The sequence below is a fragment of the Ciona intestinalis genome, chromosome 1 (assembly GCF_000224145.3).
Source record: "Ciona intestinalis chromosome 1, KH, whole genome shotgun sequence".
NCBI lineage: Eukaryota > Metazoa > Chordata > Ascidiacea > Phlebobranchia > Cionidae > Ciona > Ciona intestinalis.
The window spans coordinates 849,998-862,412 of NC_020166.2; the positions used below are offsets into that span (position 1 = coordinate 849,998).

Below are 12,415 nucleotides of genomic sequence, written 5' to 3' on the forward strand. Positions count from 1 at the left end.
CATTTTGGTGTACAGTAGTTCTCTCCATTACCAACTCCACGGTTCTCACATTATCCCATGCTGCCGTGGACTCCTATACATGTTTCAAATTGCGGTCACCCGACTGTCAATGCCGCCTTAGTAAATAATGCATGCACTTCTAATGTCACATTATTAACAACTAGCTCGGGCCTTGTGTTCCGGGTAATTAAATCTCAACATTTAATCTCTTCATGGTAAAGGACTGCTTGAAATGGTAACTATATGGTTTTATTGATAGTACTGTGGGGTAAGATGGATGCTGTTGGCACATAATATCTCATATTTCCTAATCTAGTTTTTAACAAATAACAATTATCGTTACTAAGATTATGTTATTCTTTAAATAATCTTTGTACAAAATAAGACGATAAAGGAGAATAAAACATGTCCCATCTTGCCCCAACCTGATCATATGTTGTTATATAATGATAAACATATTTTGATCATGTGTGAACATTTATGCAAATTTTCAAAAATCTATAAAGTAGCGAGTCAGCAGAAAAAAGTTCAACATGTTTGTTTTCAAGAGCCAGTAATGCAGAAGCCAAGCCGGTAAAGTTGCGATGCAATACAGAGTTAAACTATTAAAGAAATTCAATAAAACGAAACCCATTCTCCTTTCGACTTCAATTTAATAGAACTCTATATTTTCTGGCATTAAATCTAAACACTGTTAAAAAATGAGACAAAATATAAAGTATGCAATTCCATGCTTCATTTGGCATCTGTATTGGAAATGATAATTTGATAAAAACTCGATAAAAACTGGCTCGCTGTTTAAATGTTTCGGTTATAGATTAAAGGCATGGGTTGACAGAACATAAAGAATTTAGAGTAATGAGGTAACTCTGGTTAAACCACATGACACCTTATGTGTGGCTTGATGTTAAACTAATATAGAATGTTTAAGTTTTGTAAAAAGCAACTGTAAATAAATCTCGCGGATCAGACCCGGTCGGCTGCTTACATAGTTTGAAATTATATAGTAGGTTGGGGAAAGATGGGACACCTTTTTATTCTATTTTCTCGCCCAATTTGGCAGTAAACAAAGAAAATGCAAAGAATTATAAAAGCGTATCCTCACGACTCCCCTGAACCGTTGTTAATTGTTTAAAAGTCGATCAGGATATTTGGATATCATGTGCCAAAGGTGTACCATCTTCCCCAACCCTACTATATTTGAATAAAGAGACTGACGATGCCACCATTTACGAAAAGTATGTAAATTTTAGTATATAGTTGCTAGGACTTGATTTTGTCTGTTTTGTCGTAGCACCAGGTTCTTTGGTAAAAGACTTTGATTATAGAAAGTTTAAGTTGTTTTCATCTTTTTTTTAATTAAAAATCCACAATAACCGTTTGAACGGCTAGTTAGGAGCCCGATAAATATCGAACATATTTATAAATTGATTGACATATTCCTAGGGCATGAACGCATTCAATGTGCAACAGACAGTGAACAACCACTTGATATAAATCCAATTGCAAACGAAGCAAAGAAAAGCGAGCCACAGAAAGAAGAAGGGAGCACCAACACGAAAGATATGCGGTATTGGCATTTAGCACCTCGGAGACGAAGGTTCATTTAGTCTTGGTCTTTATTGGGTAAGAAGTCTCCTGGGCATTTCAAGGTGTTGCGGCGAAAGAGATAATTCAGCTCGTGCGGCGTGTGCTGTGGTAGTAGGTGTCTTTTTATGTGTGTATGTATTATGTAAGGGCTAGAAATGTGTCGTATTCTTTTATAACGATAAAAGAAGGCATACTAAACAGTCCTTCCAGATAATAAACTCTGGTATATGGTCAAGATTTTGTAGTTAGAAATAAAGCTGAATTAAAAGTATATCCTTCATACAAGATATTGTAAGTTTGCACAACATTAGTTTCAGTTTTTGTTCTGCTCAAAATTAAAAGTTAGAAAAAAGGACCAAAAATAATTTTGGAATAGGAATACTATACATGTAGGAAGTATTTAGTGAATTAATTAAGGTATAACTTTTTACTTTCAACTTATAATGCATTGGGCGATTGATAAAATTTCACCCTACAAAAGCAAGTGGGGGAAGGTAGGACACCTTTAGCTCATAATATCCAAATATCCTAATCGTGTTTTAAACAAATAACAACGGTCTATGGAAGGCATGAGGATATACTTTCGTAATTCTTTGAGTGTTCTTTGTTTACTACCAATCGAGACGAAAAAATAGAATGCAAAAAGGTCCCATCTTCCCCCCCACCCTACTATATGTTCCGTATGTGCATGTAATACTACATTGACGCACTTTTGGGAATATTACATTTAAACACATATATTTCCTATGTGCATCAAAACAAGCACTTTTCGGGCATTCTCTCCTTGTAGGGTTGTAGGCTATATTGACCAGCGTGATTTCCTAAGCGGTCGTCAGCAGGTCGATACCATCTTCGGGTCGACGCCTCGGTTGGTATTATCCCTCAGGAATAACCTGTTCGCGGTTCCTGTTATCTCATGCATAACACAAGCGTAATCCTGACCACGCTCAGCGCTTTGCAGGATTTCTTTTGCGCATAAACAACGACTTAAAGGGAATTAATTTGCGAGTGTATTTGGGTTTCGTGTTATTGTGCCAACGTGGGTGGAATATCTGTAAAGTAAGTTTATAGTAGGGTGGGGGGAGAAGGTGGGACGCCTGTTCATTCTATTTTCTCGTCCAATTTGATATTAAAATAAGAACATTCAAAGAAATATTAAACTATAACCTCACGGCTCCATAGACCATTGTTAATTGTTTAAAACACGATCAGGATGTTTGGATATTATAAAGGTGTCCCATCTCCCCCTTTCTACTACAGGAGTTGTGACCGATTCGTTCGACAAAGCTGTATATTATTAAGATCTTTGTCCCAACTATTTCATTACGCAGTATCAGAAACTAATTACGCCTATATAAAGTTTCAAACTTATATTATAATAACCCTTTACACGTTTATATTACGACAAGTATCGTTTTACCGTTACTTTCGATCTTTTTATGTTTTATCGTGGTATATTTTACCCTTATGTAAGCAAAGACACAAAATATTGCTTTATAATTCTTATAAAAAAACATTGTCCTTTCAGACTTATGTAAAATTTTGCTGCGAAAATCAGGATAAATAAAATAAAATAGGCAACAACTTGAAGTATAAACCCAAAGGAACAGACTGAAAATGGAGCCAACAACTCATGTGCCCTACGTGGGAGATGGGTTAGTTTCGACCACGGTAAAGGACCAACCGATATCTATTTCGCCCGATCCGTTAAAGACGGTTGTTCTGCCATCTGTGTTTGGAATCGTTTGTATTGTTGGATTACTTGGTAATGCGTTGGTCATGTACATTATACAAGTGAAGGTAAGTGTTTATAGTAGGGTGGGGTAGATGTGACACTTTTTAGCATATAATATCCATATATCCTGGTCGTGTTTAAACCATAAATAACATTCTATTGAAAGCGTGAAGAAAAGGCTTTTTAATTCTTTGAATGTTTTTGTTTACTACCAAAATGGACGAGAAAATAACAAAATGTGTCTCATTTTCCCCAACACTACAATATGTTAAGATACTTGGTGTATATAAGAAACATATAAAATAATAACTCACAAAGTTACATACTTGGTAACTAGTAAGCCGGCACAAGGTGTATATGAAACAGAACACCCGTGTTATTACGACTGTCGTTTTCCTCTCACGTGAGGATAAAGCAAACAACATCTATTTATTAATTTATGAAATTGTGTTTTTTTATGAATTACAAATCGAACAAAATTCATATTAAGCTTATTATTATGTATTGAGCTTATAGTTACTATGAGATTGGTAGCTAATCCATAGTTCAGTTGAGATTGGTAGCTAATCCATTACTATTTGGCATGAAAGGATTTTAATTGAGTGCCGCATGTTTGTACATTACGTAATAGTTAATGGTTTGTCTAATTTATTCACAAAAAGGTATTTGAAATGAATCATCTTTTCTTCATATAAGTATGCATATTTTACAGAACTATAATTTTTGTAATCGACCGCGTTTCTACTCTAGACATTGCGGGGTAAGATGGGATAACGTTAGCACCTAAGTCCTATATTTTCCCGATAAAGTAGAAAGCACAGGGTTGCTGTGTAATTTTGCAAATCATATATTTGTTTACTACCAAATAGGACGATAAAAAAAACGCATCCCGTTTTAGCCCAACCCAATACAATATAGTAGGATGGGGGAATATGGGACACGTTTTTATTCTATTTCCTTGTCCCATTTGATAGTAAACAAAAAACATTTAAAGAATTATAAAACCGTATCTTCACGACTTCCATTGGCCGTTGTTAATTGTTTAAAACACGATCAGGATGTTGGAATATTGTGTGCTAAAAGTGTCCTATCTTTCCCCACCCTATTATACACAAAACATTCTTTTGAGAAATAAAAATTACAGGAAAAAATAAAAAAAACTGCATCTTTTTAGATTCGTAAAAACAGTTTGACCGATATATACGTCATCAATTTAGCTGTCGCAGATTTCATCTTTCTCGCAATGTTGCCATTCTGGTCAACAGAACTTGCTATGAACGGACGGTATGTGTTTAATTCTTGCTTTTACTAAATATATGTTTAACTACGGGGCTGGATTTGTTAAGACCAGCGATTTCAAATAAATGTGTTGATTTATATAACCAAGTAAGTGAATTAACTTTGAGGTTTATGGTATTTCGAAAAACTGCTGCCTATATGTTTGCTTTACCAGTTGTAATCTGTATAGTACTGTTACCGTTAGCGCTTATAATTCTGAAAGCAAAAGGAATTCGTTAATATACTTTCGGAAATTCATAACAAACCGAAATCTTCCGAAAATATCCGAAATTTGTTTACTAATATTCATAGCTAAATTTATTCCTAATAAAGTAAAAACTGTGCTCTTTTATTGTGATTAATCTCTTCTAAATGCAGATGGGTGTTTGGGAGGGTACTCTGTAAGCTAACCAGCGGAAGTACCCACTTCCATATGTACGCAAGTGTCTTCTTCCTCACTGCGATGGCTGTTGACAGGTTAATGGCAGTGGTGTTCTATAGGAGCTGTATGGGGAATAGGTGAGAAAATATGCCGATCTTTTTAGACACGTTTACAAACCAATGACCACGTATATGTTAATATATTCCAATATCCTTACCGTTATAACTGATTCTATTCTAAGTTGGTGAGGTCCTTGTCATGGACCTGGGGATTTAGGAAAGAATTGGTCAATTACCCTAACACTCAGAAAGTTTATGTCGTTAACAAACTGATAAACAAAAGTTATTAAAAACGTTTTCAAAAAACGGTTGCTGTCCACAGATTTCCTGACAAATTCTATTTAAAGTAAAAACATTCAAAATTTTGGCTATCTTGAAACTTAAGAAACTTTTCTTATACTATAAACATTGCCACGTACGTTACTATACCAGCATGTTGAATGCTAGCGCCCATTTATTGTTCCCGGGCGCCCATTAAAAACGCATTAACGATTTCTGTGCGCTAGAAAGTCATCACGGAAAATGTATATTCGAATTTGGCCTCGGCACTCTTGGCGCACAAGTAGTAGCAAACCTGTCGTTGTAGGTTAGCCGAAATTAGTATATTGATTACGAGGCGCAAAGCATCGATTACAAGTCCAGTGAAAAGACTTATCAGAAAAACTCATTACGCACAAGAATGGCAGTATACTATAGTAGAGTGGGGTAAGACGGTCCATGTTTTAATTCTCTTTTCCGTCCCATTTTTTCGTCCCGTCCCAAACATGAGATTTTGCCGCTAACAGTACCCCATCTTACCCCACGGTACTATACATTAAACTTTGTAGTAACTTACTTTATCCCCGAGTGGCAGGGAAACGCGCAGTCGTTATTACACGGGTGTTCTGTTTCATACACCTCATACCAGCTTACAAGTTACTACATATGTAACTTTATGTATAATACTTAAACAGCTTATACAGGCACAGTCGTTTTGTTTTAATACGTTTATCATTTTCCACGAAGACATACACTCTTTGTGCAATTTTATATTCCGCAACAAAATCAAGTATGCAGTATAATCCGTGTAGTTATGTGCTAACTCTGACCTAAATCCCTGGTCCCTTGACGCACCCCGCCACAAAACCTCACCCATGTAGAATCCACTAATCTTTTAACCAAGTTGCCCCAACACAGGACAAGACGAGCGGCTAAAGTTGGCTCAGCTGTTATTTGGGTGATATCTATCATAATTAGCATCGTACCTTTTTATTTCCGTGATTTGAAGCAAGGGACTTCAGGTAAGAAATTTGTTTTTATATTTTTTTGAACATTTGCCTATATATATATATTTATTTAATATGTTTTTAACTGTAAGCGTGTTTTGACAACTGTTGTTTTGTCACTATATCCGGTTGTTTCGTTTTAAATAATTTTCAATCTTCGCTACCGTAATCGAGGGGACAAAAAAAGTTAATATTAATATCATGATTATATTAAAACTATGAATAGGCAACGCCACAAGCTTTTATTCATAATTGGTCAAAACTGTTTATTCATTGGAGTAAATAGCTGTAAAGTAAGAGGTGTTTGAATAACTCTGTGGCTCATTCATAAGCATGACCTCATGGCCCAGAGTTTAAGAACATTTTTGGGCCATTTACTTTAGGTTGTGTCTCAGCCTATGCCACATAAGAAGAGAACCTTGCTATTCTCCTGTATCATCCAATTTGGTAGCAAATAAAGAATATTCACAGAATTATAACCGCACCCTCACTACTTTAAAAAACGACAGAAATTATTAGTAAAACACGATCAGGAAATATAAGACATTGTGCGCTAACGGTATCCATCTTATACCCCACAACAGTACTATATACAATGGTACTTGGATTATTGTCTATGTTTTCAAAGTCATTGCGTATATTTATGCTTAGTACTTTGGTTACGCATCTCATTCCTATATCGATTGGAAACTGCCTAATCGATCATTGGAAAATATATGATTATACTTAGTGTACGAGAAACGTAAGAAAAGTTCTATGTGCCCTTTTACCAATGCAAGCGTTCCAGGGGTTTGTTTTAGTCAGTTTTTTTTCCAAATCGAATACCCGTCGAATGTTTGACGCTAATGCGACGGACCGGGCGTTTAAAACCGGTTTCCGTCACCTCGGTTATCTTAGCACGGTTGTATAACGATTTTACATGTATCCGTGGTTTTGTGGTTATTTGAAAATTGAATCGTCGCTATATGATGCCAACGTTTTGCGCAAACTTTTGCTGATAACCTTTAAAACAAAAAAGTGATCCATTTCTTGATTCAGATTTGTCATTTAGTATTCACAAAATCTACGGAAATAAAAGAGCAGCCACACATGTGTGTACCATGGTATGTGACCCGCACGTCTGATAATTATTGCATCAATAATAAATACGTTCCTTATGTCCCATTCGATTACTGTGAGAAACATCGACCACCAGAATAAATATATTTATAATATGGTGGGGTAATATGGGACATGTTTTCATTTTATTTTGTTGTCCCAATTGGTAACAAAGAACATTCAAAAATTTATTAAACCGTATCTTCACGACTCCTATAGACCGTTGTTAATTATTTAAAACACGATCACGATATTTGGATATTATGTGCTAAAAGTGTCCCATCTTCCCCCACCCTTATGATTTTCGACTAAAACACAAACAGGATACGGCATGTTGTTGTACTTGTATACTGCAAACAAGTTCTCACAGCAGAACAGCCATTTGCTAATCTTCTGCAATTCGTGCCCGTAAATGAGAAGTCCCAAATGCGTTGCTAATTACACATCCATCAGGTCGATACGAGGCAAAGTGTTACATTTTTCTTCAATGTCTCCCAACCATTAGAGTTAAGGAGAAACTTCTCCCAACCAAAAAGCGACGTGGTTTCGGTTTTAAGCCACAGCACATGGTTCTAGGGCATGTTGAAATATCAAACATTTCTCATCTTGGCGTTTAGCGAATGAGAATAAAAAAAACGTCAGTCGTTAAAATATTTTATAGTAGAGTGGGGGAAGATGGTACCCCTTTACAACATAACATTTGAATACCCTGATCGTGTTATAAACAAATAACAACGGTCTATGGGAGTCGTGAGGGTACAGTTTTATAATACTTTAAATGCTCTTTGTTTACTACCAAATGGTGCGAGAAAATAGAATGAAAAGATGTCCCATGTTTCCCTATGCCTAATATATAATGGACGCAATATGATAAAGTGTTTAAAAAAATAGAAAAGGGCGTGATTGATAAACCTAAAAAGGCATCTATTGAAAATCCTACAGTTTAATAATATCGTGTATATTGTCTCTACGAATGCGAATTAATTTTCAATTTTAAAAACTAAAATCAATTTAAAAAACTGAGATCAATTTTAAAAACTGAGATTAATTTTAAAAACTAAAATCAATTTTAAAAACTTAGAGGTGCACTTAGTCAATGCAAGGATACAGTTCAACCCATAAACTGCAATACCCTATTATAATATGCCATGATTCTGCCACCACAAATTGATATTTTCTCCTTAAAGATTTTTTTTCTAATTTTTTTTTTTAATTTTTAATTCGATTAATACAAAATCATACCAACCTTAAGCTGGCGCTCGGTGACATTTATTAACTTGACGTCAGTGAAGATTAAATTGGCTCGTTGTCAAAGCTAGTTAGCATGTTCATAACGCTATTTTTAAAGACAGAATTTTTAAATATAATTTTTTTTATTCTATCTGGTATAAAAAAACGTAGTTTATTTCGAGATTCCCTAATAGTCTTGTCGAATGGCAGACGAAACGTCGGAAATACACTACGTTTTTTATACCAGATAGACCATTAAAAGTATATTTACATTATGCCTGCTAGCAAAAGTAATATACTATGAAATTTTTGATGTAATTTTACCCGTATTTTAAATTCCAGGTTACAGTCACTGCATTTGGACGTTCAATGACACAATAACGGTCGATAGGAACTGGTTTGTGGTGCATTTTATGACGAGGTGAGCCAACGGTGTTATAAATGGTGACATCTAATCAGTAATAACGTGTTACATATTTTAATTATTCTCGGAATTTAATTATTGAAGTGTAGTGGGGTGGAGTGAGACGGAACACCGTTAGCACATAATATCCAAATATCCTGGTTATGTTTTAATCAATTACCAATGATTTGTGAGAGTCGTGAGTATACGTTTTTTAGAATTCTTTTTATGTTATTTGTTTACTACCAAATAGGACGAGAAAATAGAATGAAAAGGTGTCCCATCTTCCCCCACCCTACTATATATGTTTTAGTTGCCCATCTATTCACACTATATCCTTATAAAGCTTCAAGCCACATAAACTGTGTTAAGATTGTGCCCCGCCAACTAGCGGTAAAACATCCCTTAGGATTAAACTTCCATGCTCAGTTAAACTTCTAAAACATTATAAGAAAATCCTATTACAAACCTGGCTGTATCGATTTCAATAATAATCCCTTTATTACGTCACACAGATCGGTTATTGCGTTCACGCTGCCTTTTCTAATTATCTCAATCTGTTACACGTGGATCGTTGTCTTTCTCAAGACGAGGAAGACAAGTGGAAAACTGACAAGCAAACGACAAGTGTGGCTGATTAGCTGTTGTGGTTGTCAAAACGTTGTTGTATCTTGTTTAAAAGGTCACGTAGTGTCTTAAAAGGCTCAATGTCCGATTGAAAAGTTTTTTTTGCACGAGTATGTATATTTTTTGTGCAGGTGTTTTTTTTGAGCGGATGTATTTTTTCAGGACATTTTTGGATATAGTAGGGTGGGGGAGATGGAACACATTTTTATTCTATTTTCGCGTCTCAAATCATAGCAAAAAACAATTAATTAATTATAAAACCGTATCCTCACGATTTCCATAGACTGTTGTTAATTGATTAAAACACGATCAGGATAATTGAATAATATGTGCCAAACGTGTCCCATCTTCTTCATCCTCTAAATGTTTACAGCTCTTTTGTCTAATTTGCACGTTTTTATTTTTATTTGTATTTGTGTGTTTTTTTTTGTGTGTGTATGCACATTGATGTTGTTGTTGTTGTTGTTGTTGTACTGCATAATTAACCGGCAATAGTTCAAAATACGATGGTACGTGTTGACGTTGTTATTCATTTTCCACCGTGAGTTTTACTTTTAAATAATAGATATACCCTTTGAACGCTCGCTCTATTCTGACATATTTATATTTTAATAATAATTATGTTTATAATGTGATGTACCTCATTATTGGAAAAATATATCGACTTCATGCAATGTATTGGAAAATGTTCTCATGGAAAATGAATACCGCCCAAAAAACAAAAGTCAATCGCTAATGGTTGACATGAACTTCATTAATTTTTTTATGAAAACATGGATTTTTTTCCAAATGTTTCATTATGTTCGCAGGACAAAGCCACTACCATGGTGCTTGTGGTTATTGCGGTTTTCCTGCTGTGTTGGCTGCCCAACCAAGTTTCCAACGCAATATACGCAGCACAGAGCTTCAACCTTATACGTAAGTAGAAATCCGTGTATTTTATATGAACCATTAACCGACATCAGAAGGCTTTAAAATCCAATTCATCAAAGTTTCTTTAAAATGACAATGACAGTTAATCCCTAAGCGACGACTTTGCCAAGTGACTAACAACTTTGCTAATTAGGTCCAAGATCGATGCCTAAATGAATGTAAACCTATTTATCCTCGCGTGTCGGCCAACGATAAAGATTTTACACGGGTTTTATGTTTTACAAACCTCGCGTGCCTGCTTACAAGTTACCACGTAACGTGTATGTAACTTTGTGGGACAATGTTTGAGAGAGATTTTTATGTCCATTTCTCGTAGTTTATGGCTGACAATTTAGACAACGCATAATTAAAGGGAACACTCGGTTGGAGTAATTCCCGTTAAGTGTTTTACCACATACGCCCACAATGATAGCAGCTTCGAGACTTGAACTCGTCAACTCTGTGTCGATGTGCTAACCACTTTGTCAGTAAAACGGGCGCTGCACGATAAATAGTCTACTGTTTTAACCCTAATAAGCGCGACACCTGTATTATTCATATGCTTAACGCTGAATTAAAAAGTTGACAATGTGTTCTTAAACTAAATAATTAAAGCCATGTTGGCATAAAAGACGGGAATTTCCAAATTATACTTGTACAAACAACCATGATCGAATATTCATTTCGTAAATATGTGTTTGAAGCACATTATATACTTGCCTAAATTTGTGTATTTATCTATGCCTTGGTGGTGCAGAACAAAAGCTAAAAATAATTTTAGAAAAAGTAACTTATTTATAGTACGCCAAGATTGCATAACGTTACCACCTAAATATCATATTTCCTAAACGTGTTTTTTAACAATTAAAAATGCTCTTTTTAAGTCGTATAAGGATATGGTAATATAATTCAATAAATATTCTTTGTTTACTAACAAATGGGACGATAAAAGAGAGTATAAATATATCCCATTTTACCCCACCAATCTTTATACTAATAGCCATTTTTTTCTTTGTAAAATGTTTGAAGTTGTACGAAATTAGAAACTGTTAAAATTTGTTAATTTTTCGTTGGATATTTTTGTATGCAGATCATACATTAACTGCATTGAATTGATTTCACAGCTCAGCCGTTGCAGCTGTCCAAAGTACATTACTATATCCACATGTTTAGTACATGTCTCGCATGGGCGCATAGTTGTGTAAACCCTATGTTGTACTGCTTCATGAGAGAAGACTTGAAATTAAAGGTAAATGAAAATGAATGAATGAATGAATGAATGAATGAATGAATGAATGAATGAATGAATGAATGAATGAATGAATGAATGAATGAATGAATGAATGAATGAATGAATGAATGAATGAATGAATGAATGAATGAATGAATGAATGAATGAATGAATGAATGAATGAATGAATGAATGAATGAATGAATGAATGAATGAACGAATATGTACACAATGTGTTTTAAACTGGCTTTGTAAGAACTTGCTTTAAACGCAAAGTGAAAAACATAGAATAGCAGCGAAGCTCTGAAAGAATGCAACATAGTTATCTGCGCGTGGCGGGGTAACGGCAGTCGTAATAACATGAGTGTTCCGTTTTATACGCACCTCGTGCCAGCTTACAAATTATCACGTATGTGACTTTTAACATATACACGTAGTCAATATATGTTTTAAAATAAACGTTTTGCAATGCAAGATTGTTTAATAAATCGTTTTATTCTTCTTTCAATATAGGCTACGTTTAAAGCTGTAACTCCAAAACATGTTTTTTCTTCGTTTAACATCTTGTACGGTATATGTTAAATCGGATGATACGCTTTATTCGA

The 12,415-nt window shown here is 34.8% G+C and overlaps 1 protein-coding gene and 1 long non-coding RNA gene across 2 annotated transcripts in view; one reads left to right on the forward strand and one right to left on the reverse strand.

Moving 5' to 3' along the window:
- The first annotated feature begins 3,098 nt into the window (after positions 1 to 3,098).
- LOC104266830 (somatostatin receptor type 5-like) overlaps positions 3,099 to 12,415 on the forward strand; it is a 12,759-nt gene continuing 3,442 nt past the window's right edge. The window contains exons 1-8 of the mRNA XM_018811148.2: positions 3,099 to 3,390; positions 4,500 to 4,609; positions 4,982 to 5,122; positions 6,221 to 6,324; positions 8,980 to 9,058; positions 9,556 to 9,667; positions 10,477 to 10,585; positions 11,704 to 11,828. Coding sequence (XP_018666693.1) covers positions 3,208 to 3,390; positions 4,500 to 4,609; positions 4,982 to 5,122; positions 6,221 to 6,324; positions 8,980 to 9,058; positions 9,556 to 9,667; positions 10,477 to 10,585; positions 11,704 to 11,828 — 963 coding nt within the window. The 5' untranslated portion in view covers positions 3,099 to 3,207. The remainder of the gene's footprint in view (positions 3,391 to 4,499; positions 4,610 to 4,981; positions 5,123 to 6,220; positions 6,325 to 8,979; positions 9,059 to 9,555; positions 9,668 to 10,476; positions 10,586 to 11,703; positions 11,829 to 12,415) is intronic.
- On the reverse strand, positions 5,044 to 9,598 carry LOC113475048. The gene is made up of 4 exons (XR_003396788.1): positions 9,510 to 9,598; positions 8,962 to 9,088; positions 5,203 to 5,249; positions 5,044 to 5,107 (listed from the first exon to the last, which is right to left on the reverse strand). It is a non-coding gene; the product is annotated as an uncharacterized LOC113475048 (long non-coding RNA).